The following is an 18068-nucleotide window of genomic DNA, read 5'->3' as shown; positions in this document are numbered from 1 at the left end:
GTATAGACTCGTATTTTAGTAGCGTTTTAGACAACGCCGCTAAAGATCTTTAGCGGCGTTATTGAATAAACACCACAATTTATCAGTACATTAGTGGCGTTTGTATTTACAAATGTCGCAAGTTTATAGTTTCTAAGTCCCGCTCCTTTAAACCTTTTTCATTTTTCCCCTTCACCTATTTTATCATTCCCGCCGTTTACCCAAAACCCATCTGTTGTTTCTTCACCGATCTAACTTTCTCTTCACCTCTCTCTTCCTCCTCTCATTTCGCCTAACGACTCGGAACATTCCCATTTTGCCTCTCTCGCCCTCCTTTTGGTGGCTCTCTTCTCCTGTCTTCTGGTATATGTGTTCTACACTATTGAATCCACCGTAAATTCTGATGATGCCAGCTTCGAGTCTAAAGAAGGGAATCTTTAGATTAATCACTATTGAAATCAGTATACTTCCCTTTTTGATTGATTGGAAAGGTTCATTTCCCCCCTCATTTGGTTCTATTTAGGAGAGAATACCACTCGAAACTTCTCGCTTGTATAGGCAGGCTGGCGTTAATCCTTTGGCAGGTATCCTTTTGATTAATCACTTGAAATTCTTTTTTTTTCATATTAATTAAATTTAGTTTCTTTTGAAAGCTTTATTTTTTCCCTTTGTTGGTATCGTAGCTAATAAAACTGGTGATAGAGATGGTTGTATGGCAATTGACTTTAACTTAAATGTTAACATTGTTAATTATTTATAAAAAAGAGTGATAATTAATTTACGATGCAATGGTTCATAGGAAAATGCTCATCAGTATCTAAAAACTGTCTTTGCAGGTTGCTTCCCTACTTTAGCCACTATTCCAGTCTGAATAGGCCTGTATCAAGCTCTTTCAAATGTTGACGTAACATTCCGATTTCTTAGTGATGTTGGAGATCTTTCACATTTGAATAACTTTCATTACTGATTGCTGAAAATTTTTTACTCAAAGGGATTGTTGAAAGAAGGTTTCTTTTGGATCCCTTCTTTGGGTGGGACCAACTACAATTGCTGCTCGACAAAGTGGATCTGGAATTTCTTGGCTTATTCCATTTGTGGTAATAAACTTACTCCCAAACTTATAAGGTTAACAATTCTCTTTGTTATTTTCAACGTTTTGGAATTCTTTGCTTATTTGTTTGTATCTTATACTTGTATGTGATAACTTTATTTTATTTTTATCTTTTTTAATGTTGCAGTTGTGTTAGAGAGACTGATTGTTGTTATTTATTAATTATTTTAATCTTTTTGGAATCCCTTGATTTTGCCTTTATAATTACCCCTAAGAATTTGTAGCATATTTACCTTGGGTTTCCATGAATGAAAAAAAAGTGGGCAAAATTACCGAAATAATCCATTTGGGATTATTTAATTCCCAAAATAATGTTCTTCCCTATATTCCCCATTAGGGTGAAATTTACAGTACCGAGCCAAAGACTCCAAGCTTACCTGGCGTCTTCAAGTCAACCAGGAAGACACCAGGAGTGCACGACGTCTTCAGGCAAATAAGAAGACTCCAAGCTTACCTGGCATCTTCAGTCTAGGGTGGTAGGTGCCTCCGACCGGGAAATCGGTAAGTAATAATGACACTATTAATTATTCATTAATACCCAGTATGTTGGTGGTTGAACGGGAAATTATAATAATTCCCAGGATGTTATAAAATTGGGTGTTTGGTTGAGTATTGGGGAGTAAAGTAGTGGTGAGGAATGGGAGAAGAGGCAAAATCTAGAGAAGAAATGAAAGAGTGAGCATCTGAGAAGAATATTAGAGAAAATTTTGAGTGAAATTTTCTTCCAATCTTTAATCTGTAAGTATTATTCGAATAAAATTTTATTCGTATTCAATAAATATCTCTATTTTGTCTCGTATTGTTTAATATTAAAATATTAATTTTAATATGTTGTTGCAGGTAAAAAAAAGTAAGTAAGAAATTCGAAAAGGTTTTTTTAAACAACACTTGTCGGAAGAAACTCTCAAGTAAGTGCAAAAATTTTTTATTTAAAGTGTTTTACGATTTACTGTTAGTTACATATTAACTTAGTAAATATCAATTTACAATTTATTGTTATGTAAATATCATTATATAATTTTAACATTATGATTTAGTATATGTAGTAAATGTTAAGATAATTAGATTAATATATTTGATTTAGTATTTGTAGTAGAAATGTTAAAAATATATTATAATGACGAAAAATAATATTTATTATAATGACAAAAAATAATGGCACCATTAATTATCCATTAATAATTCGGGTAGGTTGGTGGTTGGTGGTTGAACGGAAAGTATAATGAATATTCCGGGATGTTATAAAATGGGGTATTTTGGTTGAGAATTAGGGAGTAATAAATTCAAAGTAATCATAAGTAGTTTATAAAAAAATTCGAAGTAATAAATTTAATCATTATTAATGTAATCATAATATTTAATCATTATTTTTATAAAAAAAATATTTAATATTTACATTTTTTGCAAGGTTAAATAATAGTGTAGTAATTAATTTAATTTAATTTTAATCATAAATATAATTTTTCATCATTGGTATGATTGTACATTTTTACCTTACTAATCATTAGTATAATTTGAATAAGATTGATTTATTTGTAGTAAAAATGTTAAAATAATTAGATCAACATTTGATTTAGTATTTCTAGTAAAAATGTTAAAAATATTGTTAATATATTTACATTTTTAAAAAAATATTGTTAATATTTTACATTTTTGAAACTTTAATAATATTTATTATAATTAAATTAATAATATTTTAATTATTTATTTTCATTTAATCATAAATGTAATTTATTGTCATTACTATAATTTATTTTAATTTATTCTGAATATCAATATTTTATATGTAGAGAAAATGAGCAACAAATTTCATGATTGTCCATTACAATGGATAAATTATGTAAAATGAATTTGGAATTATTTTTCAGTTAGAATGACCTATAAATATGATGTTTAAAAGAGACATCACTTTTGTAGAATGAAGGAGAGGATAGAAAGGAAAATCCGAGTTACAATTAATGGTTTGAGGTACATGTTTATGGTATGTCTCAATCCAATCAGGTATGCTGCAATACCACTTGAATAAGATGATGATTACTACTATGATTGAATTACATGACTCAACAAATATTTCAATTATTGAGTTATTTTTGAGGTGTGTAATATATCTGATGTGCCTGGGTCATCAAGAAGTATGGTTGGAACTTCATCTCATATGGTTTTCGAAAGTCAATTTGATAACTCGACATATAGGTCTATAAACAACTTCGTGGTTTTGTTGGAAAGTGAAAATGAAGTCGGTGGAACATTTGGCTGCAGATTATGGGGCAAGAAGAATACATCATCTGCATTCAACATTGATGTTGACGCTGAAAACCGTTGGGGAGAAATACTTGATGATTCCAATGAAGATGAAAAACAGAGGAACCGTTTTGGCTAAGGATGACGATATTTTCGATGGTGATGAATTTGATATCAATATTGATGAATATCTGACATCGTATCAACTTACCTCTCACATACACGAGATAGATTATGATGCAATGAGGGCACCTGATTTTCCAGAGATGTCATATTTAACTTTAAGCTACATGACTGAATCATCCGAAAACTCTGGTGAATTATCAGTTGGGAACCAATACAGAGGAAAAAATAAGCTACACTGGCGATTAAAGAGTATTGTATAAAAGGCCATATAGATTGCAAGGTTGTAGAGTCCAACTAGAAAACTTTGTACGTGAAGTGTGTTAAATATGTGCAAGTGTAGGTGGCTAATTAGATTGTCCAAAAATGAGACAAGATGCTTGGGTCATCACAAGGTACAATACTCTAGTGTTAGTTGAACAAATGTTTGCAAAACTCTATCAAACAATCACCAACTGTTGGACTCTGATGTAATATGTCAATGTGAAGGTGTTTGTTGAACAAAATCCAAGAATCCCTTGCTCAGTGTTAGTTGCATCTATTCGAGACCAGTTCAGATACAATGTAAAATACAAACCCATTGGCTTGCGAAGGAGAAGGCAAAGAGGTTGATATATGGCGATTGGGATACATCATACAATGAGCTACCTAATTTGTTACAAGCTTTGAAACAATTCATACCTGGAACCATCGTGAAGTCTCAGACCATGCCTTCATACAACCCAAAAGGTCAACTTGTTCAAGGGAAGAGAATATTCCATAGACACTTTTGGCATTCAAGTCATGCATATAAGGTTTTCCATTTTGCAAATGTATGGTCCAAGTAGATGGTATGTGGTTATAAGGTCAATATAAACATATACTATTGATAGCAGTTGCGAATGGTCAACGAAATATCTTCACGACTGCATTCGCTATTGTTGAAGGAGAGACGAAGAGGCTTGGGATTTCTTTCTGACTAATCTACATAAGTATGTCGTTCGAGAAGATGGAGTTTCCTTGATATTTCTATCAAGGAACATGCCTTTTGGCAGCAATTGAACGACCAAGAAGTCGTTGGACACCTCCGTACACATATCTCGTATATTGTATCTGCCATATTGGTTAGAATTGTATTGAGAAGTTTCATAACAGTCGCATTCGTAGGGAGATAGTCAACATGAGTTAGTTTATTTTCAACACGTGTACCCATTTATGTGTTTGTTTATAAATTGACGTTAACACAATATATATTATGAAACAGGATATAAATGTCAACCAAATTTTGATAAGAGATTGGAGGATTTGAAGGTTAAAGATGAGCGTGTTTGGAAGTGGGCGTTGAAAATTGAGCGGAAAAGTGGTCGTACGTAGATGATGGTGGTCAGCGATACGGACACATGAAAACAAACCTTGCTGAGACTATTAATTTAGTACTAAAAGGTACACATCATCTCCTAATAGCGAGTGTGGTGAAAGACATACTTTAAGTTGGCTAAAGTTTGGTCTAATAAAGGGAAAAAGATTGAGTGTCTGATAAATAGAGGTAAAATCTGAGCTCTGACAGTAGTGGAAGCAATGGAAGCAAAAAAATGATTGACAACCTCAATGTTTTCCATGACATCGATGAATTGGACATACTTTTATTGTCATCGCATGAATATGTCACAACAAAGAAGCAGAGCGAGAAACATTTACAGTTAATTTATGACAAAGATGGTGTGATTATGGTCGCTTTCAAGCGTGGAGATATCTCTGTGCTCATGAAGTCGCTGCATGTATGCATACTGGAATAAAATTCATACACTTATATTGATTAGTTCTTTCATCTACAGAGGATATTAAATATATATACAACCATGAGTTCAGACCAATCCCAAATGAATCATATTGGTTAAAACAACATCATGATGATTGGTTGCCAAATCCACTGCTTCATAGAAGTCTAACTGGTCGACCTGATTCTACTCGTATTCATACCAGTATGGATATCCATATAGAGAGAAATGTCAACCGAAGAGATGTGGATTATCTAGAGGTGAAGTCACTCAAAAATAAATTGTCCAAACCTTCCACGGTACATGCCTCACTAGTAATTATTTCTATTTGAACGAATAACTGATTTTCTTATCTATTTGTATTTCAATGAATGTTTTGTTTTATCTATTGTTTTAAATTAATATGATGAATATTTGTTGACGCTATATTTTAATGAATGTGATTAATATCAATAGTTGAATTAATGTGATTAATATCAATATTTGAATGAATGTGATGGATATTAATCTTAGTTTCAACTTAAAATTTATTAATTCAAACATATAAAGCGTTTACAACTCATGTTGGTGTTAGGGTATTGTTGAATAATAATGCTGAGGCGCACGTCGATTTCGTTGTGGTCGTTGCAGTTGTTCAGGAGTTTGTTAATCATAATCAACCTGCTCATTCACTGAAGGCATATCATCCGGTGTTGTAAATACATGCCCACCACCACTCTGCTCTTCCACCTGAGGAAAAATACTCATATTTGACATCATAGATGACATTTAATAATTCATATGTTCTCCAAACATGGGAGAGAACATGGGTGATTGATGAGGAATAAGCTGAGGAGTGTAGGCCGTAACACCAAAATCACCAAACACTTGATGAAATGATCATGTACCGCCAAAAGATTCTGATGGGATATTATTCATTTCCATTTGTTCTGCTCCATGGTGAGATGAACTCCCACTCCTTCTTGGTTTCTCGGCTTTACCAAATTTTTTCTTATACTATATAAATTGTCTCATTTCTATGTTCGTTGTCTTTTCCATGTTCCCAATAATAATTCAGGTAATCGAAATTCTGGAAGTCAAAGTCATCCGCTTAAATGGGACTGAAAATTTCCAAGTATGAATCCATGTTGTTCCAAAGATTGATATAGTTGGCAAATCTCATAGCCCAATCCTCACAGTGCCTACCCCACCCATCAACACTCTATTGGAAGCCGAACTGCCTCAACACTCTATTGGAAAATTGGAACTCAACAAAAGCGAAATAGATCAATGGTGTAACAACACACACAATCCTCTCAGACATTGCAGTACATACATTATAATTTCTCCACCATTGCACGTTCTCCATATAAACTATAAAAGAAATTATGTAATTATTAATTAATTAAATAATACTATAATTAAACTAAACAAATAAACAATATAAGAAACTCTTTGCATTTAATATCCATCTTAAATCTAAACTATTTCACATTATTGTGCACCAACCCCGTTCCTTCTATTTTATGCCTTCATCTGTATATCAATCAAAATAAAATTTGCTAATTTTTTTCCTATAAAAATCGTTAATTAATTTAAGATCAAATATTTTAACTCAAAATATTACCTTCCGACAAGAGGAAATTCAACTACAGTTCGGCTAATCGGTGTTACCATGAAAGTTTGTGTCAGGCTCACGATTGTAATAACATCAAACATCCACCGATTTTCATTGTTCACATATTATTTACAAGTAATGACGCCTTGCACATCTCGCGATACAAGAATGCCAATATTGTCGATCCCCAACTATACTGACAGGTATTCAAAAAGTTAGCCAAAAACGGAAGATATTGTATATGAACAAGATTGTCGGATTTATCTGGCATCAAGACTCCCCCGATCAATCGTAATATATGCTCAAGTTGCATATGTAATGTCTAGCTCGTACTATAACGTCTGGGCTTAAACTCATTCACCAACCATGATAACCTCAAACGTGACCCTTTTATAAATGTTTTTTCTGGCACCTTCCCAAGGTAAGCCCCACATATTCAAACAAGTCCTGGTCATTTTTTCCCACCACTGCCATTCCATTTGTAGGGACCCCGAGTTGTAAAGCCACATCCTCCAAAGTGATCGTAAATTCACCACATGGAAGATGAATGTATGAGTTTTTTGTATCTACCATTTAATTAATGCACTGATCAAATCGGGGACCAACTTAAATTCTCTTACAAATGTTACTTCATAAAAGGCCGCCATTTGCAAATTTTGAACAATAAGTCCATCTGACTTATCACAAATGTTCAATCGACTATGAAGGATTCGTTGTTCATCATCCTGTAATTTATTAATCAATGTAATTAGAATTAATTTATCGTTCTCAAATAAAATATATTATTATCATAATACCAGTGCTCCCAAATGATTAGAAATGTGTTGATCATCTAGTCTCAAAAGAACATTTTGTTTACCATGCTTCAACAAATCTATAAAAAAATTAAATATTTCAATTTATAATATTAATCATAATTAAAGAAAATTTAAAAAAATATGTTAAATCAAAATAAATAGTCTAATTAATTTATATTAAAATATAATTTAAACTAACTTACGAAACTATTCAAATACAAGAAAATTTAAATTAAACTTACCAAACCACTCGAATACAGTTTAATCTGTAAAATCAAAATAAATCTAATTAATTTATATTTACAATAAAAACCCTAAACCCTAAACAATAAATTTTAAACTAAACTTACCAACCAATCAAATACGATTTAATCTGTAAAATAAAATAATTAGTCTAATAATTTATATTACTCAATAAAAAAAATTAAACTAAACTTACCAAACTACTCAAATACAACTTAATATCTAAAATCAAAATAAATAGTCTAATAATTATTATTTAAAATAACATAAAAATTACCCAAAATATTACACGAAAATTTAAATTAAACTTACCAAACCACACAAATACAATTTAATATGTAAAATCAAACTAAATAATCTAATTAATTTATATTTAAAATAAAAAAAATAAAATGTACATTAAACTTACCAGAAAATTCGATTTTTTCTTCTTTTGTTCGAACTTTCTTCTCTCCTTTTTATTTTTCCTAATCTTTCTCGGCAATAGAAACTTTCTTCTCTTCTTTTCTCAGCTCACCCCTACTCCCTCAATACCCAACTCCCCCTATTTATAAAAAATTGTCGCCCTTACACGCATTATTGGTGCACAATAATGACACCATTATTAGTGCCCAATAATGGCAACATGATTCGGGTGCAGCACCGCAACAGCAGTCAGCCTTCCCACTTCCCCATGTTGCAGGCTGAAGACGTTGCGTTGTCTCGGGACCTTCTACATGCTGAACCGTTAACCTGAAGAAGTCGCGTAGTCCCGGGGCCTTCTGCATGGCTTGAAGACTTTGTGCAATCCACGCGTCTGTCCCCTGTCTGAAGATGTTGTGCACTTCTGGAGTCTTCCTGGTTGGCCTGAATACACCATATAAGCTTGAAGTCTTTGGCTAGGTATTGTAGATTTCACCCTAGATGGGGAAATAATCTGGGAAGAACATTATTTTGGGAATTAAATAATCCCAAATGGATTATTTTGGTAATTTTGCCAAAAAATGTGACTATAAATTTATAATAGCTACTAAATTTGTGTGAAGCTAGGCTTAACATTTTACAGCTGAGATTAGATTAAGAGTAGAAAATTAAAGTTTTAAGATGTAACTTTTGTGACCAGGCGTAGAAACCACGTTCTTCCTTTGGTTCATACATCTAATTTTGTTCTCTAACATATGAGGAGCAATGATCATGTAGGATAGCCATCCACGATTGGGTTGCATGACACTGCTGCATACCTTGTTTTACTCGTACTTCTTGTTGTCAGTCAATATGTTTCAATGGAGCTGATAAAGCCTCCCCAGGTAAGAAGAACTGGCTTCATTACTTCCATTTCTTTCCTATTTGACATATTAATTTGGTTAGAAGTTTAAACCTCTCAGTTTTTTTGGACAGACGAATCTAACCTAAAAGAACACACTTCTTGTTCTCAAGTTTCTTCCGCTTATGATTGGTTACTTTTTGTTTTCTGTTCCGTCAGGATTATCAATTTACTGGTTGGAATCTTTTAACACTTTACTGAAACAAATAGACTTATCAATATTCACTTTTGATTGTGTCACTAACATATAATGAATGTAGTGGTCTTGTATGCAAAACGAGGGATGCAAGGACTGGTAAAGTCACTACTCATTTACTTAATAATGCTTGTCAAAATAATATCTTAGCATTCTGAAGTTACTTAATAATGCCGCCTGATATTACTTTAACTGCTCTGTCTTATTCGGACATGGTTCATTTCCATATTAACATTCTACTATTAATGTGTAATATCTTCCTTTGGTCTTCATATCACCTAATTCACCATGGAAATGGTAACGATTTTATGATTTACAATTTGATGAAAGTTCATATCTAATGAATCAAATAAGGTTTTAGTTGATTTGACATTTTGTGGAAAAATAGTGGTTGCAATTGAGGATTTAGCTTCTGGTAATGTCAGCCAGTAGTGGAGTGTAGAATTTAACGTAAATCACTGCAGTTTGGTGTGCCTTTAGGGGTGTTATCTATTCAACTCTTGAAACTTATATTGCTCAACTTTAATTTTAAATTAGTTTTGACCAGTATAACTCAACATCGAGTTGTACTTCTAGTTACTTTTAGGCATATATGGGTTGGAACTACTATTGGCTGTTTGATAAGTAGATTTTGGTTTAATCAGTCTGATTATCAATGATTCAATGTTGACTTCAAGGGACTTTGCATGAGGTATTTGCCGATTATTTTCGCTAGAAATTAAAACATATTTGATCTGAAGAGACATGTTTTCAAGTTATGTTAGAATGTTTAAAATTTTCTCAGTTCTTTGCCACTGATTCCATTGTACTGTGTGTGTATATATATTCCCGATTGTACATGAAATTGGATTATCATATATTCCTGACCAAACATAATTATGTTTGTAGGTTTCATCCTTCATGCATGGATATGATCATTGAAAAAGCAAAAAGATTGGATCAATTTTTATGTTCTGATTGTACTTCAAAATGTGATGACTTTCAAAATCAACTTCAAGCTATGATGCAGATGATACGACAAAATCAACCCAGAGTCCACCATCTTAGGTGTTATTATTGTTTATTCTAGTTAACATTGTTGAACTACATTATTTTATGTTAATGTAACTTTGATTTATTATTATGGATTTCAAGTTTCTTGTTATGGATGTCAAGTTTATTAGATAATGTTATATGTTAAAATTTTAAATTTGGGTAACAAAAGAGTAGAAAACAATATTTGAAAAAATAGTTTTAACTCGTGCCGTTTGTATAAAAAACGCCACTGAATACATAGTCAATACCGGGGTTTTTGAAAAACGCTACTAAAGTTCTAGATCTTTTGCAATGTTTATACAGAAAATGCCACTACATACATAGTCAATAGCGGCGTTTTACATTCACAAACACCACTATATGGCTTAACATTTAGCAGCATTTTTTGGAACAAATGCCACTATATGTCATAAAAAATAGCGGCATTTTTGGGACAAAACGCCACAAAAGAAAAGATAAATAGTGGCGTTTGGAAAAAATGCCGCTAAATATCATAACCTTTAGCGGCATTTGTGAACGAAAAACGTCACTACCTTTTGCGATATTTGTTTTAGTGGCACTTTTTGCGGCGTTTGTTTTTGCGCCACAAAGGTTTTTAGCGACGCTTAAAAACGCTGCTATATGACTGAAAAACGTCGCTAAAAACTTGTTTTGCTTTAGTGTAATCATTTGAACACCCTTAATGTTATTTCATGAATTTACTCTCTTTTTTATATTGATATTTATTTTTTTTTCCATGTTAGTATGAATTTATTTATTTTAGACAAAAGGGTACCTGAGGCCCTAGATCTTTTAAAAAAAAAGATAATATAGCCCTCTAAGTCAGGAAAAATGCTCAATATGGTCATTTGACCAACATTTTCTGTCTTTTACTGACGGAACCATTAGTTTTTGACGACATGGAACGTGAAGCCCTCCATCCCCCATCCTTTTAGTGATGATTAGGCTATGACTAGAATTAAAATGCTGACTAGAAAATAAATGATTGATAAAAACTAAATTACTTTTTACATGGTAGCTAAAACCCTTATTTAAAACCTAAATCTTTCACTTTTCCAAACAAATTAAACATTTCACGATGGTATCGCGCTTTTGAAGAACAAATTCTTTTTCTTTATTCAATGATTTTTGAAGACAAATCAAACCTTTGGTCTTGCATCGTTGCTGGGCATCATAAGATTCATGTAAGTTTGTTTGAGAAATAACATCTCATTAGTTTTTGTGGGTCTTTTATCTCCTTAAATTTTTTTTTCCATAAATTTCTCATTAGTATGACAAATTCGGTGAGATCCTCTATTGAAACCAGTCGGAGCAATGTCCATTCTTCATTTTCTTGGGAGTATGATGGTAATATTGTGTATTGTAGATATGGTTTGAAATGTCCTATGTAGACAATTTGAAAAAGAAAAAAATGCATGGAGAAGGTTCTTTAGTTGTCCTAATTTCAAGAATTCATATTGTAAGTTTTTAAATTGGTATGATGAAGATATGTCTGAAAGAGTAAAATTCCTAATTTTCGATCTTCGAAAATCAAATGAAGAGTAAAAGAAAGTGAATCGATGTGATGACTGTTTTCAAGTTGAAGAACTAAGTTTGAGTTAAATTCGATCCAGAAAGACTTAATTTCAACTGTTGAACATGCTCATAAACTTAAGAAATAAAAATTTTGTGCCTTAGTGAGATGTTAATTTCTTGGATGATTTGTGTAGTACTCTTTTGGTGTTTATGGGTTAAGATTATAGGCATTTTAATATTGAAGGACTTATGGTTTATTGTATTTATAGCTTATTCCTTCTGTTTTGTTGTAAATAACTATGTTGAATTAATGGTTATGATTTATGGTTTATTGAGAAAAAGTGGCTTACTACTTCTGTTTTGTTGAAAATGACTCTTGAATTGTGATATTTTATGTAATAATGCTAGAATAAAATGGTGTGATACTATTTGATTATGTATATTATTATTAACTGAAAAAACATCCGAATACAGATACTCTCTGACATTCGTAATATTTTCTCACTCAATTAAAGAATAATCAAGTATCCACCAACTTCGCTAAGAAAATTTGCCAAATCTTATAGCAATAATTTTTTAGCCAAAACAACAAAAATGATCTTGGATAAGGGATTTACCTTTATAACAACTCAAATTCTCACACACAAAAAAACTCTATCAAGTTGACCAAAACTCAATTTCTTGTATCTTCAACAGGCAATTTCGATACTCTTAACTAACCGTCATACTCTGTTCTAGAGGATTAATCATCACTACATCAGTAGAAATCATCTCCAATAGAATAATTCTTTCTTTCATTACTTAGTACTTATATGTGAATGCACAGAACTAGAGTCAATCAAAACAAATATAAGTTTATCAAAAAGAAAAAAATTAAAATACTTAATTAAGAAAATTATAGAATATATAGTAACTATAAAATAAAGAAATTATAAAAGTATTGAAATTAAAACCATTGAAAAAGTAATTTATGAAACTTTTTTGTCAATACTTAGTTAAATATTTAGACAACATTTTCAGTATAATGATTAATATTATTTTAAAATTGTTTATATATCTATTATCTTAATAGTTAATTGAAACTGATATCTTTATTCAAGATTCGAAATTGGTACTCTTCTAACTAATAATAATTTTTAAACAAAATAAAATAAATTAAGATATGGATATTAATATTTATATCAATTCTAACTTTATTGTAAATATTATTTAAATCCATAATGTTTAAATATTCACAAAATCATCATATGTAGACATTCTTTCGTGTTAGGCATATAATTCCAAAGCAAAAAGACTGACGCATTGTATAAAAAAATTAATCGTGGTTAGATTAGGTGCGACTTAGTATATATTATATATTTAGTCACATACATTACTTTTTTTGGTAAGAATTTAGAAAATGATATATTAAAAGAGATTATTACAAATATTAAATATGAATGATAAAATAGATATTTAAAATATTAAAGGAATAAGCAAAATATATTAGAGTTTTTTAAATTATGATTAAATAATTATCTTAGTCAGTGGCGGAATTTGGTGATAGAGTTTTGAGAGAGTTAACTCAAACTTTAAAAAATTAGATGTTTAAAATTTTTGAAGGTTTAGTTTTTTCCCCTAAAAAAATTAGGGTCTAATTAAAATTTGTGAATTTTTTAGAGGCTTAATGAGAATTTTTAAAATTATGGGAGGTATTTAATTAAAAAAATTAAAAAAATTAAATTTAATCTAAATTTCTAAAAGTTTTAGGGAGGCCAATTTTTTTTTTTTTGAAAATTTAAGGGTCTAAATTATAATTGTTCAATTTTTGGGGGTCATGCCCCCCCCTCTAGTCTAGCTTGTGACAAATGGTCATTTTACTATAGAATACTACTTTATTAAGTTCATTGACTACTAAAAGTTATAAAATAGTCCTTTAATTATAGGGAGTTGCTTTATTGAGCTCCTCAACTATTAAAAGTTACAAAATGGTCACTTGACTATTCATTATGTTCCAAACTCGTCATTTTTCGTTAAAAAATTAACTATTGATCGAGATATGATAGTTTTTGAGATTATGAGATCATATTTTATCACATCTTAGTCAACAGTTATCGTACATCTCAGACTGTCGTTAATTTTTTAACTGAAAAGGACGAGTTAGGAACATAATGAATTGGCAGGTTACCATTTTGTGACTTTAATAGTCAAGGGACTCAAAAAAACTCCATATAGTCAGAGGACTATTTTGTAACTTTTAATAGTTGAAAGACTTAATAAAGTAATATTCTTTAATCAAGGGACCATTTATACTTTACCCTAAATGTTAAAATGTTATTAAAACAACGTTATATAATTACCATTAAATATTGTTAAACGGTTACAAAATAATTAGTAAATTTATCTAACTTTATTATTATTATACTATAATAATCATTTAATAAGAATTTGATAAACTTAATAATTATTTTATAACTAAAGTGAATATAATATAGCTTAGAAACCTATGATGTACTATACTATACAAATTTAACTCTCCATGGATGGAATCAAAGTTAATTATACAAGAGATCTCCAAACTATGATTCATATTTTAAACTGATCATAACTTTAAAATGTTTTATCCATTTCTAAACTACAACTCTTATTTTAAATTAATTTATAAATTTTAAAATATATATTAATCCTCAAGCTATTAATATCAATCTATTTTGATTATTACATTAACTTATCATTTTTGGGTATAATCATTAGTATCTGGTTTATTAGTCGACTATCCAATTAGATACTGTAAAGGCGAGGACAACCCTTCCAACCCAATTTGCTCCCTTCGCAAACATCATGATTCGAACCTTTGACCTTGTTTAATGAATCTAATGTCTTATCTCACTAGACCAACTAATTGTTGATTATGTTAATTAGCATGACTCTACTATTAAAATCTTAATTTGTTTTTAAAGGTCTTAAAAATTTTAGAAGTTCATGTGTTCAATTTCTATGATATTCGAAAATAAAATAATTCTTTTAACTAGTAAAATTAATGATCTAATAATAAAATGATTAAAATAGAATAACAATGATCATTTAGGAGTTGATAAAATCACTATAAATTTAGGGTAAATTACACTAATGGTCTCCCGACTATAGAATGTTGTTTTATTAAGTCCCTCGACTATTAAAAGTTACAAAATGATCATTTGATTATAAAATATTGTTTTGTTAAGTCATTCGACTATTAAAAGTTACAAAATGGTCACCTGATTATTCATTATGTTTCAAACTCATCATTTTTCGTTAAAAAATGGTTGTTGTCTAAGCTGGAAATTAACATGATGATTGAGATATGATAATCATTTAAGATTCTAGGATCAGATTTTATCATATCACATTCAACATATTAACATTCAACTCAGAATACCATCAATTTTTGAATGAAAAAGGATGAGTTTGGAACATAATAAATAGTTTGGTGACCATTTTGTAACTTTTAATAGTTGAGGGACTCAACAAAAATACACTCTATATTTAGATGATCATTTTGTAATTTTTAATAGTAAAAACTCAATAAATTAATATCATATAGTCGGAGACCATTTGTATAATTTACCCTAAAATTTAAGAGTTAATTTAAAAATGAGATTAATAGTTTGGAGACCTGTACCATTATCTTAAGTTATCTCATAAAATCGAGGTATAAAACTATGAAAATATAAAATATTTATTATAATAATAGAAGATCAGATATTGAGATCAGATGCATATACTCTATAATAGTTGCCTAAACCTCCAAAATAAACCAGAAAGCTTCTTCCACACTGCTTTAAGTTTGAGATCCAGAGTGAAACTAGACAAGGAAATTACTGAGTTAATATGGCGGTCCAAGTCCCGAGTCGACGGTTATTCATCGAGGCGAGTGGAGAGAGTCCGTTCTCAAGAAGCGAATCCCAGTCATCAACCCTTCCGCTGAACAGATCATCGGTCAACTCTTTTATCTTCTATTTGTTTTTATGTTTGTTGGAACGATCTTTTTAGGTTTAAAAATTCGTGATGTTTAGCGGAAAAAGGTTTTTAAATGTTTGAAATTTTCGAGCTTTGTTTTTCCAGGTGATATTCCGGCAGCTACATCTGAAGATGTGGACCTTGCGGTTGCCATTGCTCGGAGAGCCCTTTCTGGAAACAAAGGCAAGGACTGGGCTTCAGCTTCTGGCTCTGTTCGTGCCGAGTATTTACGTGCCATCGCTGCTTAGGTAAACATGCTATTAACTTAATTACTTGTGTAGGATGGTCCGGGATCTTCATTCTTTTTGAGGCTTCATCATTTTACTTTGCAATTTATACTTTCTGAGAATATGGTCCCTTGATGGAGGCTCAGGTGTAGGGGTGAGCAAATATTTGATGGAGTCAAAAAAAAATTTGACCTAGTGAAGTTAACAATCCTATTTTATAAGGCAAATTTTATTCGAAATTTTTTGAGTCAGAGTTGTCCGGGTTTCTGTTTAAATTTAATTGTAAATATTTATAATGTTATTGTATGTTACTAATTGATTCCAATTTAAACAGATTTCTATAACCTTACACGTGTATATATTTCTTCATATTTTTTCATTTGCAATAAACATATATCATAGTTGAGGGACTTAACTTGAACATGAAAACCAATCTATTAATTACTAAAAATTTCGAGTTATTTGAGTCTTATTTTATTATTCAAACTTTATTTGAAATTTGTTTGAGTCAAGTCGAGTCAAAAAATTAGGTTTTCCGAGTCGAGTTTTGCTCACCCCTACTCAGGTGTACAATATTATCAGTAATTCCATATTTTGAACCCGCGAAGTGAGAATACGCTGTAGTTATGCTTAACTTGCAAAATAGCAGCTATAATGAAGTTTGAATCATTTAGACCCAAGCATGAAATGACTCCCTGTTAACATAGTTCCCTGCTATATCTTGATACCTATGAACAGAATCTGATTGTGAATACAATAGAACCGAAAATAACTAAGACTTCCTTTGGTAATAGATGTAAGCTATCCATGCTAAAAATAGAATAACGGAAATGACAGTTTTCCTCCTATCTTGTCTGTGCCCACTGCCCATTGCAACTCTCTGCAACAACATTTTACATAGTAAAAGCCGCTTGCAATACTTTCTCCCATAGTAACCTAGAATACAAACATGAAAAAATATGGCTAACTGGTTTCCTCTGCCTAATAGATTGATAATTCACTGATTCCAAGTGTTATATGCTGAGTCTACTTCTAGGTAGCTTGTTGAACAAAGCCATCCATGCCGTTGAGGCATGTCTGGTTATATGAAAATGAAACAAGCGAAAGCTGCCAATCTGATATCTCTTGTTTGTGTCTTATTTCCTCCAATCCATAGGTGGCCTTATAATGATTCCTTGGTGCTCTCTTAAATTCTTTTAATGCTTATCTTTAAATTGGCTGTATTGTTTTAAGGTGTTGAGTTTATTTGAGTGGTCCAGATAACAGAAAGAAAAACTGAGTTGGATAAGCTTGAAGCAATGGATTGTGGGAAACCACTTGATGAAGCAGTTTGGGACATGTTATGCTTGTCACACTGATGAAGGATTATGATTCAGTATTTGGTGTATTTCTTACCTGCTTATTCATTTTATTCAGGAGAATGTTGCTGGATGTTTTGAGCTATGCAGACCTTGCTGAAGGGTTAGATGCAAAGCAAAAGGCTCCCGTCTCTCTTCCTATGGAGATATTTAAGAGTTATGTGCTTAAGGAACCAATTGGGGTTGTTGGATTGATTACTCCATGGTACTATCTTCTTATTTTGTTGTGCTTTTTGTAATTGAAGTATAACTAATTCTGAATATTATCATACTGCTCTGCTCAGTGACATCAATAAAAGTATAGATCTATAGATCTTATCATTCGCCTTTCCCTATTCTTGTCCAATATATCAAAGCTATTTTGTGTGCATTGCACTATTCTTTTTCTTTGGTGCACTTTACATATGCACGAACATACATCAAACTAGGCCTCTTTGTTAATTTTACCTTTTGTGGTAATTGCATCATTGCATGACTGTTATCCTAGTTACAACTTAAGTTAGATGCATTCACAGGCTTGATTGCCATATTTGATGCTATAAAGCTTCTTATCAATTCATTGTACTCAGAACCATTTGGCTAACCTTAAACGGATAGTGAAAAACAGT

The 18068-nt window shown here is 31.2% G+C and overlaps 1 protein-coding gene across 2 annotated transcripts; it reads left to right on the top strand.

Annotated features, from left to right (window-relative positions):
• The first annotated feature begins 734 nt into the window (after positions 1-734).
• On the top strand, positions 735-17860 carry LOC120166989. Of its 2 annotated transcripts, none has more exons than XR_005519993.1 (6): positions 735-745; positions 10482-10487; positions 13735-13737; positions 15681-15854; positions 15981-16123; positions 17362-17441. XR_005519993.1 is itself a non-coding variant. In XM_039176135.1 (6 exons), the coding sequence occupies exons 4-6, from the start codon at positions 15747-15749 to the stop codon at positions 17697-17699; spliced, it is 432 nt and encodes a 143-aa protein (XP_039032066.1). In that variant the 5' UTR covers positions 735-745; positions 10482-10487; positions 13735-13737; positions 15681-15746; the 3' UTR covers positions 17700-17860. The 2 variants fall into 2 exon arrangements, 1 of the variants encoding a protein (XP_039032066.1); XM_039176135.1 differs by lacking the exon at positions 17362-17441 and adding an exon at positions 17519-17860.
• The last annotated feature ends 208 nt before the right edge of the window (positions 17861-18068 follow it).

The sequence above is a fragment of the Hibiscus syriacus genome, unplaced genomic scaffold, assembly GCF_006381635.1.
Source record: "Hibiscus syriacus cultivar Baekdansim isolate YM2019G1 unplaced genomic scaffold, ASM638163v2 tig00111659_pilon, whole genome shotgun sequence".
NCBI classification, from domain to species: domain Eukaryota; kingdom Viridiplantae; phylum Streptophyta; class Magnoliopsida; order Malvales; family Malvaceae; genus Hibiscus; species Hibiscus syriacus.
This window is presented reverse-complemented; position numbering and strand designations above follow the sequence as displayed.

What these genes read in the sequence shown, in the direction of transcription:
- LOC120166989 (XM_039176135.1), top strand. Translation starts at nt 15,747, where the DNA reads ATGGCGGTCCAAGTCCCGAGTCGACGGTTATTCATCGAGGCGAGTGGA. An exon ending in TTCCGCTGAACAGATCATCG is followed by an intron (nt 15,855 to 15,980) that starts GTCAACTCTTTT and finishes TTGTTTTTCCAG; the next exon opens with GTGATATTCCGGCAGCTACA. An exon ending in TACGTGCCATCGCTGCTTAG is followed by an intron (nt 16,124 to 17,518) that starts GTAAACATGCTA and finishes CATTTTATTCAG; the next exon opens with GAGAATGTTGCTGGATGTTT.